A 27,875-nucleotide genomic window follows, 5' to 3' on the forward strand; every position below is an offset into this window, starting at 1 on the left:
ACCCGGTAATATTGAAAAGAAACTAAAATATTTATTAATCATACATAAAGTACCTGAAAGTAGGGCTATATAACATAATAGAAATGTTTCAACTGAAGAATGAGATTATAGGAACACTTTGTAACGATTTTACGCAGTTTCTGTAGAAGTCAAAAAGCCCTGTAGTAGATGATGCTGAAACTGTAAGATATTACCAGGTCCAGAACAAACTAACGACATTCTTTGAAATGTTCAGTTATGAGCTAGAAAAGGTCAGACTTCAGGCCCTTTAAATAAAACCAGGGTGTGTGTATACATGCACACACCAGAGTCTGGAAATTTAGTTCTAGAAACAAAACCCATTCAAAATATATCTGTTTAAATTAACTTCAACTAAAGGCTGAAAGGCAGATGGAAGTGACCCTATCAAACACAAATCTGCACATACCAATAAATACACGTTATATGCTGCAAACACTCTGTGCATGCTTTCTTGTCAATTCCCTTTTGCTTTCTTGCAATTCCCTTTGTCGTTTTATCTATAGCTTTGAAAAAATGTCCCTCTGTGGTCTATAAAAAGCAAACAGCAAATGTTGCCATTAATTCACAAAACCAACAGCCAAGTTAAAGCCCTTTTGCTGGTAAAGCAGCTATAGCTATAGAAACAGGAAATTGAAATTTCTAGTGCAAATAATTACGTAAATGCAGATAATTAAAAGCATATTAGCAAATACACCTACACACACACCTCTATTACTTAGCCAGGCAATAACCAAACCGATATCCAGAGAGCACACGAACACCTGTTCTCATTTTCATATTTCTGAAGGTTTCAGATCACTGTATTTAGGTATGCTGGGGGGGTAGAAGGGAGGATGATCAAGTCAGTCAAGTCCTACCTGGCGTTCAGACCACCTTCCCTCTTTACTCTTCCCCAGCCCCCACCCCGCACGGGCAAGGCTCAGGGCAGCGGAGCCATGCTCAGCGCCACTGGGGCCAGCAGGGACAGGAGAGGCCACCAGGCTGCAGGAGGACAAGGACAGAAGCAGGGTCTTCTGCAGGGCAGGGACACAGAAAGTGAAATCTGCACCATCAGCACTAACAGGACATTTTTTGGTTTTATTATTCTGGACTTCAGCACAGCCAGAATTTCAAATGCATAGTTTACAACCCATAAATATGTTAAAGGACAGATGTTTAACTCTTGGTGGCCCAGCCTTGCAGTACCACTTAAAAGAGGAAGATCTGACAAATAAATAGGAGGAAACAGATGGGTATCAATGGTCTGAGCCCCCTGTAACAGCAACAGGAAAAAATGCTGAGCAATCCCTGGGGAGGGGCTGCTGCGCGTTCGTACTTCGTCCAGAGACACTCTCTTGCTCAACGCACTGAGCAACTTCCTCCCTCTCACAAAACAATTCCTTGCCGGTCCCAGGCGAGCACCCCGGGTCCAGAGCAGAGACGTACAGCAGCACTCATCCAGCAGCCCAGAGCCTCCACACGCACAGCTCCAGCCACACTCCGGGACAGGTCACGTACGAGGCTTTCCACAGGTACACAGAAAGAGACGCTGCTTGCTACTTGCACCGTTCGCCATCTTCACATCCACGTGTTTTGCAATACCTTCACACAGTATTAAACAGCTTACATTCTTCATGCTTGAGTCCAATGGCCACTTCAACGCTTGACTATTAAAATTCCAATTAAACACTCTACACAGCTACAAACACTTTTGCAGCAGAACCACAAGCTTGGTGCACACACACAAAAGGAATGATCAAAAATCTGTTCAAGACTCGGATGACTTTATGTTAAAAAAGACCTCTCATCGCAGTTCAGACAATAGGATGCCAGCTGAAATCCCGCCCAATAACATACAATTCGCTGACAAATTATCCCAATGAAAAAGCAACCTGTGTTTACTAATGCAAACCAAGATACGCAACTCAGAAGAAACCATTCTGCAATACACCGAGATCAGAGATCGGTAACAACTGCCAATCCGATGCACCAAAGTTACTGTGGCAATACATTCACAGACCCTGCACATGTATTTCATTTTCCTGCCAGCATCCTCAGCCCTTCTTCAAGGTTCACAAGTGCCTTTTGTGGGTTCCGCTGCAGAAGGACCGCAGCATCTCCTATGAATTCGAGCCAGCCTCCACCCTGGTTCTCACGGGGCTGGAATTCAGCTTCCAACAGGGACACAAAGCAACACAGCCACCTGGACCACAGCTCTAAGCTCTTCCTTGGGGAAAGGGTCAGCAGTTTTACTGTGAAAGGGCACACAGAATCAGGTAAGTGGAAACTAGCATGTTGATGTCATACATCACATTGCTGGCCTGGCACAGACAAAGAAACAGAAAAGCCAAGTAGGGTTAGGATTTCAGTAGGAAATAGTTTTTAAATAGAGGTTTTAGTAGGCTGTTTACAGATGCACCAAAGCACAGGATCTAATTTCTCTACTTGAACAGCAACAGTGAAAAGTAGAACCACACGTCAAGTTTATCTTTAAAAAAAAAAGTCCAAAACACACGCAGTCATTGCAGGACCCACAGTGACAAAGCTGTTTGTCTGCAAGCCCAGAAGGGCACACAACAGCGTCACAAGAGCTACCCCCTCTCACAGGTGGGACTCCTGCACATATTAAATCTAAAGATATGGAAGTGTCATGCTCAAAAGACCAGGACAGGAGGGTTCTTTTTCCTCTTGTGCCATACACACTATGTACTTAACAGTTCTAAAGTAGTAATCGATGCAGATTACCTGGAATATTTAACTCCCTTCACCTGCATCAGCATCTTTCCCACTTCCTCTCTCCAATGCTAGCACATATAATCAGTCAGACTTTGATTACCCTAAAGTCTTTAAGCAACTCACTGGGTGTATCTGCACTGTTACCAACTAAAAACAGGTACTTTCCATACAATGCATCTTAAAACAAAAGCTTGCGTCCACAACATTTAAATAACTAACACTTATTAACATATACAGATCTGGCGTCTAAAAATGAAAAACTGAAGTCTATTTTAGATTTAAATTTGTCACTGGATGAGGCTTTAAGCAACCTGATCTAGTGCAAGGTGTCCCTGCCCGTGGCAGGGGGGTTGAAACTTGATGATCTTTAATGTCCCTTCCAACCCAAACCATTCTATGATTAAACAGTAACTTCTAATATGTACTTTTCCACATCATGAATAAAATCAGATTGTTTTTCAGTTCTTGGCTGCGGTTGTTCTAAACATCAGAGTTTATAAATTTGCAGATTGCAAGCCCTGATCTATTTCCTTTACACTAAATCAGCTGTCATGGAAAAGCTTGAGGCCTGATGTTAATCCCACACAGAAATTACTTGGATTCTCTGCACTTTGGAAGTTTTCAAATCAAATGTGTATCAATTTGTACCATAATTACTGACTGAGGTGCTGGGTAGATTCTGGAGATGCCCCACCTGAGGCTCTGCCGCACTTGGGGTCTGCAATCATTTCCTACCAAGCCCACCACGGGATGAGACCAGAGCTCCTGACCCAGCAGTTCCCAACTCCCTCACACACAAGAGAACCGGGCTGATTAATTTCTGTATCCTTGTTCCTCCATGGTACTGCAGTCCCACACCATGACACGCCTTAGCTTACGATCCACAGAGCATCCCAGCCACCCAGCCGGACTGGTCCCACTTGGTGAGCACGTTCACCTCCAGAACTGAAGAGGCACACGAGCAGTAATAGATATGGATACACACCTATTCAATGCTTGCATCTGACCACCCATTTGTGCTAGCAAAGAGCACAGGAATGGTGCCATACTGCATTTCTCATGGAACACTAGTAAGCCAGATCAAGTACTAAAAAAAGAAAAAGTTTTTGCCCAAGAATCTGATTTGCTTACGGTTTTCTACTACTATACCCAATACCCATTTTCCTCTATGTTTAACAGGAAAACAAGCAATTTCCTTTTTAAAGCTACTCTGAAAACCTCAAATCTCCTACCTCTTCATTTAAAGCCACCAAACACTCACAGCTACAGCTTCCAATCACTTCACAATACCAATCATATGTGGATGTTCATAGGATTTTAAAAATCAAACAGAACTGAAAGAAGTATAAATGAAGGCTAAATACTCTACCTTGGGGAAAAAAGATTTTAAAAGCCCAACCACAAACAAACCAACAATACAAATTGGAGGACACAGCTCTGCTAGATTACCAAAGCCAGAAAACACAGGTTTAGTTACAGAATTAAAGAATATTATGCTGCTAGGCAGAACCTGAAGTCATGAGGAATTATATGAATACCTGTATTACCCTGCCTTACTGGATCTGTCCTCATCACCACTCCCCACACTACACGTTCAGTCTACCACTTTCACCATAAACCCTGCACCAACATGGTGTCTTTTTGCAGTTGCTACTCCCTCTAACCTGGCCTGTCCGAAATAGAGTCCTCAGCCACGTCAGCTACAGCAGATTTCTGGTACCGGGTGAGAAACAAAAGGAAAACAAGCCGGGAGGGATGCTGCAGAAAATACATATATCCCTCGGGAAGCTTTCTGGAAAACAAACACATGTACCAAACTCAGAACAAGATTTCAAGTATTTTTTAGCTTCAGGCTAAACACTTGCCCAAGCTACAGTAGTTTTGCAGATCCAGCCTATTAAAAAGACGTTAAAACAATGTAAAATAAAAGTGTTAACAGATACAGCATCTCCCCTAACACATTTTTAATTCAAAAATAATACTTTAAGAAAACCACATTTACATCAGGAATACCATCATCAAGTCTACACTGGCTAAATAAATGGCCTTACTACTCTGGTTCTTTACAGTAAAGAATAAACTCAAATAAATCAAGCTCCTAAGCATTTCACTGTGTCTACTTCCAAAAGCAACTTACATATTCACAGTAATCATACATTCACTCCTCTACTGAGGATTCACTTCAAGAACTGGGGCAGGCAAAAAAACCAAGCAGGCTGTTAGCACGGTCAAAACCTAACTGCTGCCTCACCCCATCCTAACCAAGCCTTCACCCCTCTGGGCATCTTCAAGAAAATACAATGGTCACAGATTATACAAAATACAGCAACAAATCCAAATCTGGGGAACAGCACTGCCAACAAGTCAACTTTCTTAAATACATCAGATCATTTTCATGGAAAAACGCCATCCCACATGTTAAGTGTTCAGAAAACAGGCACGCAGAAATCCTCCCCATCACCTATCCCGCTGCATGCCGAGACTAAAACCATCTCACAGCAGCGCTTATTGCAGCTATTGCAAACCTGCCAACAGGACTCTGAGCTCTTTCATGCTTATCCTATTAGGAAAAAAAAAAAGTTTGAGCTGCTGGTTATTGTTGTCCCCCTTGCCTCATGACTTTAACGGACACATTCAGAGTTCAGAGAGCAAGCATGACAGCCCCACAAACCACCGATTTCCTGCTAGATCCCTCTGATGGCATTTGCACAGTACATGCTGGGAGAGCAGGCGACAGCAGTTCAATGCAGGATTTCATAGCTAAACAAAGTTGTAATTTTCTCCTTGTTAAGAGCTCTTGTTTAAAAAAAAGTCAAGTGATACTATGCAGACGTAAGTATCGCCACGTCTCTGAATCTTGCAACTGAAAAAGTTTAATTTACAGTTCCTACCACTCAAGGTTCCTTCTTTCCACACCTCTCTTTGGAGACACCAAGCAGCACATTTTTAGGTACGCTCTCCTGAAATTCCATTCAGTCAAACTGCATCCAAAAAAAACCCCAAACCGTCACAGTTCTAACACACATTAACACATCTGAAGTGGACTTTGCTCCCAGGGAAGCCCAGATGTACATGTGGAGCACTCATCTCAGAACTGCTCCAACTCAAAAGCAAGATTTCACCACACCTACATCACACTAGAGATGTATGAGAAAATCTCTAACAGCAACACTTCTCTTTCCATTCCACACAGTCGGGTTTCCAGTATCCACTGCTCCTGGAAAGGAATTCGGTCAGCCGTGCCCTACCTAAAGGATTACGTCTACAATCCAAAGCCACTCCAAAGTCTGTCTATTAGTTGTAAAAGCCAGAGGTACTGCAAGATGTATAATAAAAAGTCTAAAAGAACTGGTTAGTTTGGGGAGGTGACGTCCATCCTCAAAAACGGAACCTGCAAGACCAGGCTTTATTCTGCCGTTCTTAAACGGAACTTGCCACTGAAACTCAGAGGTCTAATTAACTCAAGATCCATATAACACACACAACAGGAAACCTCCTGAGAAAATGGCATGGTCTGCTTGTGGTCTTGAATAAGGGGGAAGGAAACAAACTACAGCCCATCCTACTGCTGTTGTTCTGCACAGCGCTGGGCGCAAAGCTTGTCAGAACCCTGACGTAAAAGCGACATTTTCCTTTTGTTCTCAAAAGAGGAAAAAATGTAACATACAATAAACTGTAAGCAAGCTAATAGTTCTACCATTCATTTTATGTATATTTGGGATTGCTAATTTAGCCATCACGCCTGTGAGGGCTTGCTTACCTCAGCTGCTGACTGAAATCAAGCATTTTAAACCCGTTTCTACTACCCTCATGTCATAATTTCATTAAAAACCATAAAAAGTGATGAAATCATTACCTCTTGTGTTTGGACAGCAACGATAAATTTCTCTTGTTAATAGCCATTTTCTTGTTTTTGTGTCCTCAACTCAGAATAAAGAAATCCAACTCTTCTGTCTTTAAAATTATAAAGTTCTCATGAAAAAGTATTTTCATTTACTTTAGCTAAACCACATTTCTAGGCCTAACTAATTTACAGCGTCCCTGTAGGGAGCCAAATCTGGGGCTTAGAAGCATTTGTGACTTTAATTTATCCACTGGGTTTCAAACTCCCAATTTTCCCAGAGGATTACGAAAGCCTGCCAATTTAGCTTGATGCATTAAAACTGTTTACACAAATCCAAAATACATTCAAACATAAAACAGTTTGGTTTCAGTGCCCCCCCCCCCCCCCTTTTTTTAAAGCCCAAAGAAACTGGCAGGAGAAGTGGGAACTGACTCCAGGCTGGAGCACTGCATTCACAGCCACAAGCTGAGTTTCAGTGAAACAAGACAGGATCAGGCGAGAGACAACAATAAGTATTTCTTTTTAATTTAATACAACATCTGAAATCCAAGGTAGTTGTACCTCTCCCAAATATTTAACTGTTTATAGAGCACAGCTGTGTTGCTTCCACTCTTGTCCCTTCCACTGCACTTGTATTATGCATGTCACTCATGTACAAACAGCCCCAGAAAGCTAAAGAAAATATATTTAAATACAAAAAGACTACTTCTACAGTAAGACAAATTTGCACTGAAAAGTGTCTGGCCTGAAAGCTGTGAGAGCACACAATCCACATCACTAAATGGGGCAGAAAGGCAGCGTAGACCATCAACCAAAGAAAGCAACTGGATTCTCCGACTTGCTAAAAAAAAAAAAAAAAAAGTTGTCCTTCCCAAGGAACAGTACTGTCATGCAAAGTCGAGCAGTACAGACATTAAAAAGTCAGGAGAGTAATTGTGAAACCAGCAGTTAAAAGATCAAGACATAGCTATATTTAGTAAACATTAGGCTGAAACTATTGATGATGAGCAGAAGAGACAACTGAGAGGCAAAACAATCAAAAACCTAATAAAAAAAAACTAGTTTTTCCAACCCAGTAAGAAGTCTTAGAGCAGAAAGCTTAAGAAGATTGCAGTACTCACTGATGGTATGTACTATTTACAACACTGCGCAAAAAGAAAAAAATAATAATTAAAAAAGGGGAGGGGGGCAATACCAGAAGAGAAAAAACATTCTGGATGTTCCAAGATTTAGCAATAAGCTTTAATGACTGTGGTGTCTCTCTCTTCGCATCCCACCCCACATACAGCACCACCCATTTACTTCCACTGTCTGAACTATCGGCTCAGGCTGCAAACTGCCCCGCGAGCACAGCCTTCCTAAATCTGAGTTCATGTCTGTTTCCTGAAGTCGACTCAAAACTCTCAAGAAGAGCTTGCACCTCACCACGTGGTGTTTCCAGGTACCCATCCTTCAGCACCCAATGACAGAAAAGCCTAGAAAACCAAAATTCTGTATCCATTTCAACAAGCAGATGAAAGCAAACAATTCCTCTTTAAACTGTTGGTGCCTGTGCTCACTTGTTTACAGAGAGGAAAAACGAGGCAAGCAGTGGCTTCACCTGAGCTCGTAACTAACTATAAAAATATTACTTGAAAAGGAAAGTAGGGAAGCTTTTGAGTTGTTGTTTATCAGGTGATTCTCATCTCCCGAACAGAAGCACGTTCCTACTAGAAATGCTCAACACCAGAAGAGCAGAGACTTGCACTGTCATCATACATGCCACGTGCTATAAAATTAATTATGCTCTAGCGCCCTTCCTATTACATTATGTGTGGGTAAAGCAGGAATAACATTCTTGGCCTTAAAATTACATTCATTAAGGATTAGATTTAGCAAGGACCTAAACAGAGAAGGGAAAATAAACCTCGATAACTGACAGAAACCACACCAAGGAGGGAAGCTGCTACTCTGCAGAGCAAGGAGTGACATAGAGCTCTCCCTGTATGTTACTAACAGCACAATTAGCAACATAATGCTGCTTACAAAACAAAACCATGCTTCAGAGGGCTTGTAAGAGCACTGCTCTTCACCATTTTTTTTCCCTCTTACATGCTTCACAATATGAAGCACAGAAGAAAAAATATCCTTTCAGAGTAGGCTCTTCAGGCAAGAGAAAATTGTGTCAAATAACTGTACTTCCCATATCAAAAATATTCAGTTAAAAAGAGTATGAAAAACACACTGTGAGGCCAAAAATTCTTCTCAGCATCCCAGGCATTAAAAGCCTTTCTAGAGGACTAAGAAGAGAGTCTCTCTATTAGAGAATGCTGTGTTTGGGATTGTTTCTTTTTTTGTTTTTAAAAGTAAGAGTGTTACTCACAACCAGGCCAAATATTGCCAATTGCTCTGTGCAAAAAAAAAAAAAAAAAAAAAAAAGATTGTTTTGTAAATACACGATCCTTTGCTTCTCAGCTGGCTACAGAGCAAAGGGCTCCTCCTCGCTGCCCGTTAAGTAGAGACCCCTGCAGCAAAAGGTGGGCCACCGCCGCGTTTCTAAAGCAAACAGCCTGTTCTCCTTGCTGCTATAGTTTAATCATCCCTGGCACCAACCAAGGCCATCCTTCTCAGGCAAGAGAGACTGACATCCTGCCAAAGTTTTTATTTTTCAGAAGACCAGCACACTGACAATAGCACACAGCAACCCCACGAGCAGCGCCCCGCAGACCGAGCTGAACTGGCCCTGGCGATGAGCAATCGCTCTGCAGCACCACTGCCGCTTCTGCAGTCTAGACGGGCAACCATAAAACTTCACATTCTAGCCCAAATAAATGACAAATACCCCAGCTTGCTGTAGCCAGTCATTCCACATGCTCGCATTTCTCGGTACTGAACCCAGCCAGAGATGAATCATGATGCACACATGCTCCCCAGGCTCCGAGCACCACCAGCTCCTCAGCTCCAGCTCCCCTGGCCCCTCCAGCGTACCTGCCCGCCCATCGCTGGGGGGCTCCAGAGGAGACCACTGACTGGGGTTTAGCAAAGCCATGGGGGGGCTCAACAGGCTCTGCTGGCTCTTCCAGCGCAGAGCAGCAGCCCGCACCCACGTCACCTCCCCAGCAGCTACACGATGCAGACCAGACACACCTGTGGAACAGGAACTTTTCCCAACAACTTTTATACAATATGTAGTAAAAGAAAAGGGGGAGAGGGGAATAATTAGGAACTGACCCACATGCCACCCCTCCAGTAAGTAGCTGGTACATATACTGCAGTTAGCAGTAGTATATATACAGTGACAGAACAGTATGTAGATCCTACATACAATGAAAAAATGATTCTTTTATTATTTCTCCAGTTCTTCCTCCAATAACATCAACAACAGAGCAAAACGCTGGTCTCCAATTAGTCATTACAGCTCTCCTTTGTCTTCTGCTTCTCTGAAAAAAAATGCATAAGCTCAACTACTCTTTAAAAAAAACAACCTAAATTATTCTGCTTGCCCAAGACCTCAAGAGAAGATTGATTTTGTTTTTTCCATGAAAATATTTTCAATCATAAGAGAATTTTTCAGTAAAGACTACTTATAAGCTTCAGGACGTCCTGCACAGCTGCACAAAAACCACAGCTAGAACTCAGAAATTGAGACTTCATTTATTTTTATGAGTTATTATTGTGCCACAGACCTCATCGCTGGAGAGAGTTCTATTGAAATGCTTTATACCATGTTATCATCATACACTGGTGACAAACTTGGAAACGGTTGTAGTCATTTTTTAACATAATCTGATGAATGCTTCCATATCTTTGTTTACAATGAGTTATTGTTACAGAACTCAATTAGCAGAGGCAGGGAAAACAATGCAACAGCTAAAAGCAATGGAAAACTGTCCACCAAGGAGCACCCCTCACCAGCCCCAGGCAGCCAGTCACAGCTTACTCTTCATCAGCCTAAACCTAGTAGATCTCATACCTTAGCCAATTAACCTTACAGAAACTGAGATAAACAAACAGCTTAAGAGGGCCACCTAAGAGCTGCCAACAACACACACTGCCACCATCCCACCTACCGCCAGCTGAGGACTCCTACCACTTCCCTCCCCCTGCCCCACACGCTTCTCCTACCCTCTAAAAAGCCAATTTCGGCAGAAAACCACGGAAACAGCTGGGGCAGGCAGGAAGGCTGTAAACCGATATACTCCACGATGACACGTAAAAATCAAAATTACTGTTTGCAAAACCATTGGTCTTCAACAGTCTTGCAGCCCTCTGATGGGCATCTCCGAACCAGCTGACCACGGGCTCACAAGCAGCAGTGTGAGGGTGGAAATGATGCAGGGCAGTAGCGCAGGACAAAGGGAGAGGGCTACAGTGGGACGACCCTTACCGGCAGCCTTGGCTGTACTATGTCCTACATGGGCTTTCTGGTTAGCCTGCCCTTTTTTTTTTTTTTTTGGGGGGGGGGGGGTTGGTGGGTTTTTTTGGTAGAACTCTAAGCTTGATTCTTTTGGTAGAATTAACAGTGTTTTCTTTTCCCTGAAGATGCTGCCGCGAGAGAACTTGGCAGAGCCAGAGCCAGACACCCATGCTGTGCTCCTGTCTCGGCAAAGGCGCAAGGCAGGAGCCTAGGTGCTCCGTCCAAGTTCCTGGGCCTCTTGTTCCCATTCAGAAGCACATTCTTTCACTTCCAGGGATGCATCTGAAAAAGCAGCTGGCCAAAATCCATTGAGACCTCTGACAATAGTCGCGTGGGGAATGCTCAAATGTAAGGTACGACTCTCCTACTTGGGGCAAATAAATGCTGGTGGTGATACTCACTTTGCTGCTGGTGATATTCAAAAAGATACTGAAGTCCCAGCAAATGTGAAATAACTCTGTGTTTTATCAAAAAAGTAAATCAACATCTATTTCAGCTGTACAAGTTAACTCATAATACAGAGATACTTTTTTACTGTATACAGTAGTTGCATACTCTTGAGTGCTGCATAAGCATTTACTAAACCAATAACCAAAAGAATTTTCTAAATTACATATAAAATAGTTTCTTTCATCTTTTTATTCTCATAAAAATTTCAGTGTGGAAGCCAAAAGAAAACAGCTGCGTAAAGTATTTTCAACTGCAAGACATGTAAGAAGGTATTTCTGCCTGTGCTGGAGGGCACAATCTGTAATAACATTTTGCCTTCCAGATAATGACAGGAGGCATTAAAAGGACAACTTGCTCTCTAATAAGCTCGCTTGACTGGTTGAGCATGCACATACACAGATAGCACAGTTTTGCCAACAATAATTTCAATTAATTTTTACATTTCATTCTAAATTACATTAATTTATGGCCTTCCTAAAAGACACTTAGCAGACAGCTAATTAAATTCAAGCCATTAGATTTTAATTAGAGATGTTTAAAAAAAAAAAATTATCTCAGAACAATTCACACACCGTCGTGGACAGACACTACAGGCTTGTTAGCAGCTAGAGCAACCAACAAGTGATTATAAATACAAAGAGGACTAAGCAAAACGATTCAAACCTGAGAACAAGAAAGTCGTGTACTTCAAAGCCACGGATTCTGGGAATGCCCTCCCCTCAGCCCAAGCCCAGGAAACCACTGCGCATCAGTGCTCGCCATAAAAGCAAAATCAAAGGCCAACTAACAGTGAATATCACGATACACAGTTCAAAAGGTTGAGCTGAGCTTAATCCTCATTAAATTCTAATAAAACCACGGTGCCTTCCTGACCAAACAGTGAAACAAATTAAAGGCCCAGATGGAGCCTCCCTTAATAAGACCAGCGGGATGCTCCGAAGCGCCCATCACCCCTCCATCCCTGCACCAGCGCAAGGTGCTGGGCCACCCGGCCAGCCCACGCCATCGCTCAGGGAGCAAGCTCCGCACAGGAGAAATGATGCTTTATTATTTCAAAATAATTAGGGGTTTTTTCCACTTCCAACAGAAAACAGTTATTCTAAACATCCACCTCAGCGGGGCAAATACTCCGGGCGTTAAAAGCAATATCGGTGCCCTTTGATACGGTGATCAGTTCCGCTACTGGGTAAAGAGGTTCATTAATATTAACCGTGGCACATTTGCATCTGTCACCCACAGGCACAAGCTCCCCTCTGAAAACCGGGCACAGAACCCCTACAATTCCTCCCTGTGTCGCTTTTTGATTGTCGGATATTAAATGACCGTGGAAGTTACTTAAGCAAGGAGAGTGTGTCAGGCAAAGAGCCAAACTACCAAAGCGTACTGTTAATTACGGTGCACCAGTTTGGCTTGGACAGGTGCCCAAAATGCTGGAGTTGACATTTTGAAAACCTGAAAGGTTAGGATCACGCTCGCCAGTATTTAAACGAGTCAATTTTTCCAGAAATTTGAGAACTATTCGCTATTATTACAGATTTCACAGGAGTGCCGTAAAAATAAATTAATCTGATTTTTAGAGTCACGGATTTCTTCTGCTAGGGGAGAGGGCGCGCGGCGGATCGCGCAGCGGCTGCGGAGCGCTGGGAGCGCGCGGCCGGCGGGGGAGGCGCGCAGGTAGGCACGCGCGCAGCGCCCGGGCACCCTGTCATCTGCGGAACATACGCCGGAACGCGCGGGCTATACAGCCCCGGCATCTGGCGACACTTGCGGCTCACGCTTTTAATCGGGACGACTGCATACGCCGCGCAGCCCGTCCTCCGCATCATTCAGAAAGTGGGCTGGCGAAGTAATTCTGCCTAAAGAAACCGCTGACAATTTGCCGCAGCCTGCCTCCGCAGAACTGCGGAGAACGCAGCCCGGCCGTTTTCTGGGAACACTGGGATAAACGAGCAGTAAACGTTTGCGATCCCCCCACAGCTGCAAGCAGAGGCGCCTGACGCCGCGGGGGCCGGGAGGGCTCCCCGGGCACACGGACGGATGCGCGGCCACCGGGAAGGCGCTGGTCCCCCGCCGCTCCGCACTTCCGCGGCGGGCGGGCACGGCGGGGGGACACGAGCCCGGCCCCGCCGCTCCCCGCCGCCAGGGCGCTCCCGGGGCTCCCCCGCTGCGGCACCCGGGCCCGCTGCGCCCGCCCGCCCCCGCAGCCAGAGGGGAAAAGGGAAAACATGACAGTAATTTCAAAATAAAATTAAAAAGCACCAACGAAAAGCAACAGCCCAAGCAACTAACTCCGGGGAAGCGCAAGCCCACGGCGAGGAAAGAACAAAGGAGGCAAGTGCAGCCGGAGCGCTCGCAACAGATGGTTTGAAGCTGACCAGATTCCGCACTGGCATCCCCTCCCCTCCCCTCCCCGCCCGCCGCCGCACGGGCGGCGTTTGCGCGCACCGGCCCGGCCGGCACCGCGTCCCCGGGCAGCCCCCGCGGCACGGCGCGGCACGGCTCGGAACGGCCCGGACCCCCCGCCGGCCGCAGGTGCGCGCCCCGCGCAGCCCCCGGCACGCCGCCCCGTCCCGTCCCGTCCCGCCCGCTCCCCTCACGCTTCCCGCCGCCGCTTACCCAAACTCCCGGCGAAACCGTCCATTTTGCGGGGGGGGAGACCGGCGCCGCAGTCCGAGGCGAAGCCGCCGACGCCGGCCGGGACAGGTTCATTCACCCGCGGCGAGGCGGCAGGCGGCAGCGCCGCAGCCCGGCGCTCATGAGCCGCCCGGGGCAGCGGCGGCGGCAGCTCCCCGCGCTCGGCGGCGGCGGCAGGAGGCGGCTCCGGCGGCTGCTCCTCCTCCACCTCCCGCTGCTGCTGCTGCTGCGGGGCCGGCGGCGGCGCTGCCCGGCTCCGTCCCTGCGCCGCGACCCCAGCACAGCCGCTAGTGCCGAGCTCCTCCCGCCGCCGCCAGCGCCGCCCCAGCGCCCCGTGCTGTCGTGCTTCCGACTCCGCCCGCGCTGGCACCCGCCGCTTCCCCCGCGGGCGGCCCGGCCCCGGCCCCGGCCCCGGCCCCGCCGGCGGGCAGCCCCGGCGCGGCGCGCGAAAGGCCCCCGGGGCGGGGGGCGCCGAGCGCAGCTTTCGGCCGGGGGCGCCGGTGCCCGGCCCCGCTCCTCGCCCGCGGGCACCACGCTCGGTTTGCGCCCTGGAGCCGCTACGCGGGGCAACTTGCGGGAGGGTTAATGGGGCGGCTTAATATAATGATCCCAGCCCTCACACCGGAGACGTGCTTCGATTAACGCACGAACGTTGGGTCACACTAGTTTGGGGAAGCTGCCCCTGCTTAACGCCGAGCCAGAGGAACTGTCAGTTCCGCACCCTCGGGCTGCTCGGAGCCGCGTACCGGCGCTCTCCCGCCACCAGCCACCCGGCTGCCTCCTGCAACTGCCAGCCATGTGCTTGATGACGAGGGAAAAGAGAAAGTAGAACCAGAAATTCAAGTCAGCCATGCTGCCTACCATCTCATGCCTCAGCCGAGAGCGTTTCGCGTGTTAGGCAACACCACCAAGTTTTGCGAGGCATTGCTTTTCTCCCTGGTCAGGAAAACCTGCGTCCCCATTGCAACACCCTGCCCTGCTGCAATCACTTCCCTGCAACGCGCTCAAGTGCTGGTGCTGTGGCTGCACAGGCAGACAGGCCATCGCCTCCCCAGCACGGCCCTGGCACTTGGGGCTGGGCTGGCCCTGGCTGGGCACCAGGTGCCCACCAAAGTGGCTCTGTCACTCCCCAGCTCAGCCCAGGGGCCCGGGGATCACTCAGCAATTACTGTTACACACAAAACAGATTCAGCTTGGGGAAAATGAGTTTATTAGCATCCAAATCAGAAAAAAACACATTCCCCCCACCCCTCCCTTCTTCCTGGGCTTAACTTAATTCCTGATTTCTTTGCATCTTCCCTGAGTGGCACAGGGGGACAGGGAATGCGGGGTGAGGTCAGTTCATCACACATCATTTCTGCTGCTCCTTCCTCCTCACACTCTTCCCCTCTCCAGTGTGGGTCCCTCCCACGCAGTGCCGACCTTCAGGAGCAGACTGCTCCAGCGTGTGTCCACCTCTCTCCATGGGGCCACGGGTCCTGCCAGGAGCCTGCTCCAGCGTGGGCTTCCCACGGGGTCGCAGCCTCCTTTGGGCACCCCCTGCCCTGGCGCGGGGTCCTCCCCGGCTGCAGGTGGGGATCTGCTCCCGCTGACCTCCATGGGCTGAGGGCACAGCCTGCCCCACCGTGGGCTCCACCGCGGGCTGCCGGGGCATCTCTGCGCCGGTGCCTGGAGCCCCTCCTGCCCCCCGTCCTGCACCGACCTGGGGGGCTGCAGAGCGGTTGCTCTCACACTGGCACAGATTATTTTTTTTTTTTTCTTCTTAATATGGTATCCCAGAGGCACTACCACTGTCACAGATGGGCTCGGCCTCAGCCAGCAGTGGGTCCATCTTGGAGCCAGCTGGCATTGGCCCCTTTGGACATGGTGGGAAGCTTCTGGCATCTTCTCACAGAAGCCACCCCTGCAGCCCCCTCCGTTACCAAAACAACCTCGCCATGCAAACCCACTACAGCAGCCATGTCCTTTAATGACTGTGGATGTTGTTGAAGAGGAGTGGGGAGAAATGTGGTGCTGGAGAGCAGCACAGACCTGATGCAGCACACACTTCCCCAGCACCTTCCATCTGCTTAGGCAAAAGTGTCATTATCTTGCTGATGTGTAATATAAAATAACCCAGAAGGGTTTATCCTTGCTCACGTTAGAGGAAAATGCCTTGAAATTTTTCATCAAAACCTAATCTCCACCAGATTTTCCAGAAAATTTTACTGAACATCTGCCACAGCAATGAATGTGAGTGTGGCCACCTGCAAACTACATAAATAATCTGTCTTCGTACATCCTGTAGTCTTGTCAAAAGAGATGCCTTTCAATCAATCTGCTATAAATGGGACACCATTAGCCACTAAGTTCTGGCCTTAATTACTAGCAGGTATTAGACTTCCTATCAGCTCATGGGGTCTGTAGCTGTAGGATGGCTCTGTATAGACTTCCATGGTCTTTTAGCTACTGCAAATAAGTGCTGCAGTCAGTCCAGTAAAAATTCCCTTTTAAATGCTTCATTTTACAAACAAAAGCAAGAACAACAAGGCACTACACCTCCAGTCCTATCTCTCCACTCCCCATTTATTACTTGCCTCAGGCCAGGTTTTCAAGATGCTTAAAGCTTTGGGAGTACAGAGAGAAATTTCCTCCAGCTAGGAAAACTGCCCTGGGAATTCTAAGCCTGTGGACAGTTTCCTTCAGAAAAGGGCCCCTTCCCCCTGAGGCAGAGCCTTATGTAAATTTTTCAGGTGGAACTTGTGTGCTGTTTTGTAAAACAAACAAAAAAACCAACCAAACAAAAAGCATGCCCAGCTGTGCCTTTTGCTCTCAGCAGGGTGGTCCTTCAGGCACAGCAGTGACGGAGTTACTGCAAACATCCTCATGTTTCTAAGAAGCGTTGCCTCTATTTTATAGACTGAAAACTGAGGCACAAAGGTAAAGATGACAGCATGAATCCTTATCTAGATGTTTAATTCCTACTGAAATTGGTTAGGAGGTGAATGAATACCTTCGATTATCTGTGTCACGCAGAGCCCGAAGTACATAAAAAGTTAGAGCTGCAAAAAGCGCTAGTTCTCTGTAATCTTATCTTAAACCTAAGATGAGAATGTAACTCAAGTACTGCTGAAGTCTCAAAATTTGGTTCCAACATTTTAAAAATAAAACTGTATCACTGCGGAGTTAAGGAACTGAACAAAACTGAAGAATTTAAAAAGCAAGGAGTTTGCATTAGTGTGACTTGTTAATTGGGAATTTCTGAAGAGCAAACACTATGCAGACTTCACAAAATATAGCAAACTCCAGCTTTTAAGTCCTTATGTTAACTTCTTCAGGAAAGTTTTATGAATGCTACCTAAATTTAGGAGGGGTTTTGATTGAAGTGTTTATTTACTGGTTGCGTTTGTGGTGTACACAACGGATGTCATTGTGGTATAGATTATACACAAGCAGAGTTTTAGCAAAAAATCTACAGTAAATACATATGCAGGTACATGTATATCGTCTTTAAGAATTTTACTTGGCTGCTGAGCAAAGTAACTTACAATTACGGCAAAAAATACTTTTGTTTGTGTAGGTTTCAGACAGGTGCTGGCAAATTACTTAATATAGCCTGTAGTCTGATAAACAATATGACTGTTCCAGGTGCAAACCCTAAGGACACAGCGATTTCCTAACTCCGGTATAGTACCTAGTGCTCAACTTAGAGGAAGGAGGAGGAGTGGTATAGTGCTTTAAAGGGTTTAGTTTCTGTTTCTTAGTTGACAATGATTCAAAAACATGAACAAGATAATTCTTACAAAGTTTTAACAAGCTCGAGGATTGTCTCTTTTTGGTTTACATTTTGATGCTAAGGAAAGATTACATTATTCAGGGATGGAGTAAACTTAAAATATCTCACCTCAATTTTCAAATCAGCTAACCATGCAGTGCTTTATTGCATGTACAGGTGGTAAATAAACAAAGACAACTGTGATACCACAGGGCAGGAATTTTACATCAGTTTGACAGTTTCGGGAATCCAAATTCTTGTCTGCAGCACGACCCTTTCCAATTCCCACTGATGCGGGAGGTGGCTGGACCGATGCTGGGGGAGGGAAAGCCTGAGCTGTGCTGCTTGGGGCAGCAGGTGAGCAGTGAGCTACTGCCTCTGCTACAGTATATCAGTGTGGCATTAGTGGTTACTACCTGTAGGTAGTAGTCATACTACGCTGACAGGACCCTAGCTGAGGACCTGGACATACATGTGGAGTCTCCTTCTTACTAAAAGGAAGCTATGGAAAATATGAACCACAGAAAGAGGTCACCTTGAAATACACAGTGGAGGCTACGCACATTCCAGAGATTTTTACCCAGCCCCTGAAGGAAACAGGCTATTTTTCCCCCATTGTTTCATTTCTCTGGCACATTTTTCTTGGACTGGGGGTTTTTGAACAGTAATTCTTGTAAGAATACCTTTGTTTATCTTGTTTGGTTTGTTGGGTTTGGTTTTAATTGACATAGTTTGGCAACCTTCAGCCTGGGAATTGTTTATCACTTTTTGGTGGCTTGAATGTAAATTATATTTAAGCATTTTTCCACCAAGGAAACATAAAAATGATTAACAACTGAAAATGAAATTACTGAGATTCTTGTACGCAAAGCTGGGAGTCTGAAGCTACGAGCCACTTCATCTTACCTGTTAGAAAGAGCAACGTGCTTCCCGCAGCACTCATCTCCCGTTACTCAAAATGGTGTCTGGTTTCCAGGACCAAAGTGGAAAAATCTGAAAGAAATCTTCTCCCTCCTGCAGTTTTTCTGGTGCACCTCTTCAGAGTGAGCAGCAAGAGCCTAGATGTGTGACAAGGAGCAGCCAGAGAGCCTGAGCCCCAACCCCACCAGCCTAGTCCTGCCTCTCCCCTGCTCCCACCTGCAGGCCTGGGAAGGGGGAACGAGGTGATGTGATTTGTGACCAGCTGTGCCCCACAGCTGCTGCTGCTGGTGTGATCAGCGTGGGATCACTCCCGGATCTCGTTTGAGATGTTGATCCTTCGCAGCCAAGGTGGGGTTCTTTATGGTGCCTTGTTTTGAAGAACAACAGCTTTGTTGGCTTACCATAAGGCATGGGATATTGTTAATTTTCTTAAGTGAGGCTCGAGTTTTAAGAAGTTCCCAGGGGTCACTGATGTAAGGGAAAAAATTTGATGCCTGACCTTTAGGAAGATTAAATTACTTTTTCCTGATTTATAGAGGGTACTTCTCTTACCTCCAGCACAGAGTCTCTGGAGTTTTTCTTTCTGAGCTGGGATTTTGCCTCCCCACAGAACCAACTTAAGGTTCAGTCCCTCTAAATTACCCAAGGGCATGAATCAGCACCTGTAATGCTGAATAGGCTGGAAGGCACTAGGAGTCTTGCCAGGGACTTGAGGAGAACTAGAGAGCTTCCATTATAGCTCTTAATTACACTTAATTAAATAATTTAACTAAAATATGGCATAGGGTTTTTTAAACGGGGATGAGTTTGTTGGCTATTGTGTCTGTCCTCGTTAATTTTGATAAAGTCACCTAGCTACTTGTGTATAATAAATGTTAGATGCCAGCCTTCTTGATGTTGCTGTGTATCTGCTTCACTGAGGTTTTGTGAATTGTTCCTAGAGGTCTGAGTTTAAGGCATACCTGAGCGTCTCCTGGTCTTCCTCCATTGTCGTGTAAAGTAAGAACAGAAATTGTCTTCCAACACAAAAATATCAAAGTTTGCCAAAAGGTTTCAAGTGGCTAAACTCTGGTTATGTGAGTTCTTTTGTAGTACGGTGGATGGTAGTCTTTATTTCTATAATGCTACTACTTCATTGCTGGCTAACATAAAAACTCGTAAAGAGGCAGGGTTGACTTTTGCAGCTATATATAGCTGATCTTTACTTCTGCATGTTTAGTTTTTCAGTTTATTGCAAATCAGTTTTGATCACAGTTTGCCAAGTTGTTCCCAAATGTTCAGAAATGTCTTAATTTAATAGGATAAATACAATTTACGAACAGTCAGAATAAAAAGCATATTTTTTAGAGATTTGTGAGGGCCTCCACATATTGAGAGGCTCAATAGAGATGGTTAGATTTTGAGGAAGTGCTGAGCATTCACTTCCTGAAGAATCAAGTTTACACATTGCTGCTTTGTTTTGGTTATCTCAAAATTGCAATTCCAAGCCATTAATGAAACTTCAGCAAGAACTGCATAATTTCCTGGGCTCCTCATTAAATGTGTATTTTCATTCAAGTGTAGAACCTACAAAACCCTGTTAGCTTAAGCCAAATTTCATGTTATTGTGTTAATGTATGTAGAAAATGGCAGACTCCTAGAAATGTGACTATCGAGTAGGAGCAAAATAGCAGAGCTTTAGTGCTAATTCATTCACCAGCCCTGGTGGGGAATGAGCAGATTCAGTGTGATTCCTAAGCATTTGAAAATTGGCAGAATTTGAGCAGAGATAGTTGAAACCCTGTGTGCGCAATATTTTTTTTTTTTTCTCATGAGGGGAAAAGCTTAGCATTTTAACTGGAGAGCGGGTTAAAAATTTTATTCTGAAACTTTGTTTGTATCGAGCTTATATTGAATGAGGAAATCTGAAAAACATTTAAGAAAGCTGAAAAAATAGAATATTATCTTCCTTCATCTCTCCCTGATGGATAAGTGGTCTGGTTTGTCGTACTAAAGAGCACACTCAGTTGTTTTCTCAAATTAGTGAGCTCCTCATGAAGTTCATACCTTGGTCCAAGCCCTATAAAAGCCTAATGTCTTACATAAGTGCTAAGTTAAGGATTTAGCTGAGGCATAAATTGGTGCATTGGCTTAGTATCAGCCATTTACATTAGGGTGCAGTTTATTGTCTGCCTCAGGAAAAAATGTGCTTCAGCTTGTACTTGAGAGAGCTATGATGAGCTCTGGAGCAATTCCTTTTCTCTTCCCCTTACTTAAAAAAACTGGGAAAAGGTAAAGCTAGCAGGTTAGCAGTGTTAACTAGCGATGCTGCCTAGTAAGTGTTAAAACTGCTGCAAGATGAGCTGATTTTTAGACTGACAAGCTTATGGAGATCCCCCTTGGGGACAGAATAAATTAGCGATACATGTGGAATTTATATTTTTTTTCCCCTGATTGTTAAAACATCTCGTCTAGCTTGGTGTTTTATACAGTTCATTATCCACAATAAGAAGCTGGTCCACACAATCGCCTGTGTGCATGTGTTTGTAAATAAATATGCTCATACAGAGCCTTCTTCATCAGTGCTGCTCACCCCTCTGTGCGATTCTGTTTAAGCTATTACTCCACTTGAACCATTTGTCGGGGGAAGGAAGTGCCTGCAGAGAAGTGATACATTACTGTACAGTTTCTGAAGTGTTGATTTTAAAACAGGCTGGCAGTCTGCAGCCGACCCCACAATAAAACCGAACAGACATGGTTTAGGTTTTGGTTTTCTTTTGTCCTGTTGTTATGCCCAGATTAAGGAATCTTTTATTGTCTTTCAGCTATGCCATACTCAGTGATAAATTTCTCCCTTATGTTTGGCCTTTTCCCCTCTGGGAGTTTGGGATTCTTTCCCATTTCCATTTCTACATTTTTAAGCTGTGACATCCATCCTATTGCCTGGTTATTAGCTAGCAGGGCAGGTGTGTGATGTTTTCTTTTAGGAAAGATAGTGTTAGCACCCAAATTCAGTGAGCAGCACAGTGATCATCCTCCCTTTTACAGACTGCGAACACCAACAAGGATGTTTATGTAAGACCATAGGCTGGAAAATGAAGACCAAAACCAGGTCAGCATAGGCTAAACTGAAATAAAGTGGAAAGAAACTCTATTCCCATTAAAAAAACTATTAGTCCTGCAATAGTATCTATATATAGATAACTTGGATTAAGGGCAAGGCTGCTCTCTGTATACCCACAGTACACAACTGAACTTCCATATCTGCACTATCAGACATTTACTTTACTGCTCCATTAGAAAATGTAGATCTAGCAAAGAGGCCGCCAGGCTTTTGGACACCCTTATACCATCACTGCATTTGCGAGTCATACAGAAATAGTGTATCACTTGCAAAGCCTAGTGAGATACCTGACTGCATCTTTGTGAATTAATAATATCAGGACCATCATTATCAATCAAGAAAATAAAAATTCTGATCTTGATTTCTTAATGGTCATGAAAACATGTCTCAGCTGAATATCTCCTGCTTTAAGAAGGCCTTCAAAGTCATTTATGCAGCTAGTGTAACAGGGGCAGTGATAACTGACCTTTCTTTGGACCAAATTTGTAAAGACTCAAAGACAAACCTTCAAACCTGTCCAGCACCATGATTCCTGGATGTGCATCCCTAACCGATGTAACCAGGGGAGTTAGATTTTCTGTAGTCAAAGGCAGTAGATTATTAACTTCTTCAGAATAAGGCTGTCTTGGGCATGCAGTGCGTAGCTGGGGTGGCTGAACTCATTTTCAAATAGATTTATCTGTACCTGAAGAACTAGTTAATAAAGGACATTTGTTTTAATTTCCTTTACCTACCCTACATTTACTAATTATAGTTCCTAAATAATGACATCAGGAGTTGGACTTTGGCTTCTCAAGCACCAGACCCATGCTGTGCTGTAGACACATTTACATTCCATTTATGCAAGTCTTCCAATTAAAATTTACTCATAGAAAGTATATAATACACCAGAATGAATACATTATTCCCCCTATTAATCTTCTTGCTTTGCTTTTCAGCAGAAGTGATCATCCTTTCCCTTTCCCCCAAATGGGAATTCATGTCAAAAAAACTCCCTTGAAATAGGCAGCAGAAGTAAAGGAAAATTTCTCAGGTCAAATAAGTAAATTATAGTTCTTAAATAAAGGATTGGGACAATTAAAGCTTTCCCTTTCATTTTGCTTATAGGACTGCCTTTAAAAACTGAAAACACATGGTCCTACACAATACCAATTCCTTCTCATGTCAAGTGAAAAACGTCACGGGACTGAGCCGCCTCTGCCACAGGACGGCCCCTATCTCAGAGAAAGCAAGCCATTCAATAATAGCACCACAAAGGACTTCAGGGTTTCCTTTTAAAGATAATGAGCAAAATTTACCAGACGCTTTCCAAAAAGAGACACATAAAAAATTATTTCCAAAAGCTTTCTGGCATACACTCTTCTCACTAAGCGTGGGAGCAATTTTCATGCAGCATCCGTGAAGTTTCTTGTAATACACGCCACAACTTTGGCAGCTCCTGAGGGGTGCCCTTTAGTGCATCCCTGCTGCCCTTCTGCTCCCGAAGGATTAGCAGAGCAGCTTCTGCAGAGCGTTTCAGGTGTGCAGCTAGCATTAGCCTTCCACAGGTTGGTTTTCTTGCAGGTGCAGATCTGAGTCTGGCATCTTCAGTAACAGCAGCTGCTGTGGGTGACTCTGCAAATGAAAGAGCTGCGCGTGCTGTTTTCTGCAACCACGGAGTGAATGAATCAGCGTGAATAACACATCGCCCCACATGGCCCATGAAATTTTGCTAAATTGTAGGTAGGGTTAATGCAGTAAGTAGAGAGAAAAATCATGGTACAGTTTTTGGAATTTTCCATGCTTCCACAAGAAAACAGCAGATGGCAGCAAGAGAGACAGCGTGCATCCTCATCTGGGGTTTGCCTTCCTTGCTTTGGTGGGTAGCCTCTGAATCGCTTATTGGCTGACATCTCTTCTACTTGGTGATGAAAATATAAGTTGAAAATTCCGTTTTCTTTTACGCATGTGATCTCAGTATCTGTGATCTTCATCCTGGAAAGGTATTTCTTGGCTCAGGTCTCTGGCCTGGCACTGAAGTAACCTTTGTCCTTTTATGTGGTTTATAATGCTTGAGAAATCATGCTGAAGGCAAAGGGAGTGCCCAGAGCAATTCTATCTTTTTATTTTGTTGTAAATATAATATTGGTGAATAGGCAAAATCCTTCCCTTCATGTGTCAGGGCTGCAAGTCCTAGGGTTTACTGCTGGATGCAGTGAACGTTTTAGACTGGAAACAACGTATGAGAAAATTGCTGCCTGAGCATCATGTGATAAATAAATGGAGTCATAGGCGAAGGCAATGCTTTTCAAAAGGGAAAGAAAAATATTGTTCAAAAGCTAATATTACCGAAGTTGTGAGACAGGCATTAAAGACAAAAGTTTCATTTAATATCCAGCTACTCAAGAGTTCACCCTTTAAACAGCAGCCAGCAGAGGTAAGATTTCCACAGGTAGTTTGGGGCATCGATATTAGGTTCTGCAGCTCCATCTCTGTAGAGGTGTAATACGTTTTAGGGAAATAAAGTTTGAACTGTGTAAAGGGCAAGTTTCCTTTACAGCTTGATAGCTGAGGAAAGCAAGTGCATTGGGACAGTACAGAATCAAATTCATCAAAAATGTCTCAAGTTAACCATTCCTGTGACATTATGAATAGCGTCTTTTTTATTTTTTTTAGTTTTTTTTTAGCAAGCTCCCAATTCCATTGTTTTGACAGACATTCTTATGTGATGGTTTTTCTTTCTCTTCCTGCACATTATACCCTGACTATGCAGATATCTCAAGCTCTGTAGATTCCTTTACCACATTTCAGATCAGGCAACCCAGTCTTCTTCAGAGCTACATATTTCTAAATTTTTTTTTCTTTACTCTGCTAATTCTTTCACCATGTTCTTTTCTACTGTGGAACATAAGAGATTTTTTGGCTCAGATGGCCCTGCCAGGTTGACTGCATGTTCCAGTCCCAGTCCACAACGGACAGTGATTTTCTGAAGGTTCTTTGTTTCAGATTTAAAAAAGACAATTTCTTATGATCTCCAAGTGACTTCAAAGTTACAGTGATCTTCCTATGTAAGCCTTTTAAAGGTTTCCTCTCTCTTTCTGTCTCTTTGCATGTTTTAGTTGAAGTATGCATGATAATGAATTTCGTTTTCTTTCTGAATAAAAGATGCACCAGACAGACTATATTGGCTATACATACTACTTTTCTCTGCCAATTCAAAGGATTTAGAGATGTGTCCAGCATTTCTTCATAAGGAAAACCATTGCGAGCTCTTTTATATTTTGCTGTTCCAGCTGTTACAATTTATGGAGATCAAAATGTGATTTAAATGTTCTTTCTACAAAGACTATCAAACCAGATTCTTGCTGGGAGAGGACAGGTGGCAGCATAGGAAAGGGAGATTATTTCTCTTATTTTTCTTATTTCAGTATGATTGCTACTATATTTTGTGTTTCAGGCAATGTTCTGAAGCCCAGGAGATCTGCACTGAATATTTTTTGTCCTGTCCCTCCCTAACTATGTCAGCATCCTGCCAGGCTGGGAGTGCCAGAGGGGTTATCTGTACTGACCATACAACTGGATAACACCATTTCCACCCATTTTGCCATGGCACACCACACCAGAAGAGTGGATGAAAGGATGGAGTCTGCCCAAAACTTTTACCAACGTGGAAGAAGGGGGTGAGCAACTAGTCCTCTGGCTTATGAGGAGACTGTAAAGATAACAGCTATGTGGAAATGGCAAAAAGCACCATCAGGCACTAGTAGACCTTAGTCAGTAGTCTAAATGAAAATATCACTACTTAGACTATAAGGGTTTCAAGTAAATGAAACAGTAACATTTTGGTTGCGATGACGGACGTTTGGAAGGGCTTTTAAATTATTCTAGCTGGTTTGACATCAGTAGAAAAGAGTGACTGATCTTGAGGACTGCAAAAAATGTAGATTAAAGCTAATAAACACAACTAAAATTGCAAGAAAAATACAAGTCTGCAGCACCCGGGGGGGGGGGGGGCGGGGAGGGGAACAGGAGGAGAACTTATTACTTATGCCTGATTATGGGAAGAACGGAGCAGCCTTGCTTTAACAGACCTGAAGTCAAGCAGTAAATTTTTCTGTGCCTTATGGGTTTAGGTTCGTAGGAGGAGTACTGCTGAAAACATTTTAATTCAGGCAGCAAGTGAAGAGCTGCATTTGAATCATCTTTGCACGTAGCCAAAAAAAATTACTTGAGGGCATTCTGCGTGCTACTGTCTTTCCCCATGGTCCAGAGAGGATTTGGTGAGCAGGTATGAGTTTCCCACTCTGCTCATCTGCCCATTGCATGGACAATTGCACCCAGCAAAATCAAAACACTGCCCTGCCCCAGCAGCAGTGCTTAATGCACATTCCTGCTCAGCTTGCTCTCATTTAAAGAAATGTAGGATCATGAGAATCCTGACATAAGAACGTGCATCTCACAAATGGAGGAAAACTACATGATGCATAAAGGGACGTTCACAAAAAAATGGCATTTGTCATGTGAACTCATTTCCTTTTACTATAACAACCTTGGGTTTATTTTAAATACAGACTGTATTGGTAAATGTTTTGCTGAAACCACATTATAGCTGGAATGTAAGAGTATGGAATAAGCACAGTTTGAATGCAATGTGAACATACAGTGTGAATAAAAGGCTTTTGGTGTACTTAGAATTGGCTGCGTTTTATTTTTTTCTCAGCATTCTTCCTGCTGTCTATACTGATTATTTACACAAATTTGGTCTGGATTTCATCTGAAAAAGCAAGGAGGGTCATATATGCCTTTTAAGATAAAATTCATCTTTCCTTTTTAGTATTCCTACTGCTTGCTGTATGATTGCAAGTACAGTTTATCCTCTAAGTTCATTTCAGCAGAAGAATTTGAATCACCACTGGAATGCATGTGGCAGGCAGAGAAACTTTACCAGCAGCGAAGCCCCTCATCAAAAAGAGCGCCTAGTCGTTTTAAGACGGCATTATGGCTTGAATTGATTTTGTGGTGACTTTTGTTTAGTTTCTTGCCATTATTCCAGAAGATACAAAGATCAAAGAAAAAAAGTTGTATTGATTGACTCAGGTCTGGTCAAAAACTAGATTTGTGTCTTCTAATGTAACTAACATTTTACAGATGGCTTGGTTCATGTTAAAGCTAGGGATGCATGTAGATTGAATTATCAGAGGATTAGAACCAGCTGCATTTAGTCTGAAAGTATTTTTGTGCATATTCTGTCCAGCAAAATGCACGGAGCAGACTCTAACTGTATGAATTCTAGCAAATGCCTAAAAAAAAGCCCCACGGAAGCTAATTGAAGGTCTGCCCCTATTAGTGCGGCTTGCCTTTTCTTCAATGAAGCCACATTGTACATGGTTGGACTCGTGAGTTCAGGTCCTTAAATCTCTTCTTTGACTGTGAATTGATAGTAAAAAGGATCAGATCTGAAGAATTTACTTGAACAGAACTAGAATCCAGCCCAGTATCAGTAGGAGACCCACAAGACACTGGGAGTGACTTTCCAGTTTCCTGCCGTACATTTTGTGCACCTTCATAAAGGGATTTGGAACGACCTGATTCTAATTTTGTAATGTTTTACACTGACTCTGCAGATCTCTGAATGACTACACCAGACGCAAAATGATGAAAAACTGGTACCTGTGAATAGTGGATCCATCTGCTAGCAAAATTATACTTAATTATTTACTTCTTCAGATTCCTAATATCAAAATCTTTTCATAATGTCGCAGGACACACAGCAATATTAAACACAGTATTAAAACAGACTGTCAAGATTTTCACTATTAAACTAGATTTACTCTGATTTATTAAATTTATTTCAAGCTCTTTGAAGACACTAATAAAAGAACACTTACATTTTGAAAGTACTCCAAAGATACTTTTACTTACCATTAAAATACCAGTATCCACACTTGCAGTAATGTTAATACCATTAGGTAGATAAAACATAACTAGTATTCCTAGCATTAGTACTATGTTTATATAGTAATATACTAGTAATATAGTTTATTCTATTCCAGGTTCT

The 27,875-nt window shown here is 44.1% G+C and overlaps 1 protein-coding gene across 2 annotated transcripts in view; it reads right to left on the bottom strand.

Annotated features, from left to right (window-relative positions):
* EML4 (EMAP like 4) overlaps positions 1-14,404 on the bottom strand; it is a 162,928-nt gene extending 148,524 nt beyond the window's left edge. For both annotated transcript variants that reach the window (XM_055725568.1, XM_055725567.1), the window contains exon 1: positions 14,043-14,404. In XM_055725568.1, coding sequence (XP_055581543.1) covers positions 14,043-14,067 — 25 coding nt within the window. In that variant the 5' untranslated portion in view covers positions 14,068-14,404. The remainder of the gene's footprint in view (positions 1-14,042) is intronic.
* Between the last annotated feature and the right edge of the window lie 13,471 nt (positions 14,405-27,875).

This window comes from Falco cherrug, chromosome 13 (genome assembly GCF_023634085.1).
Source record: "Falco cherrug isolate bFalChe1 chromosome 13, bFalChe1.pri, whole genome shotgun sequence".
In the NCBI taxonomy this organism is placed as follows: Eukaryota; Metazoa; Chordata; class Aves; order Falconiformes; family Falconidae; genus Falco; species Falco cherrug.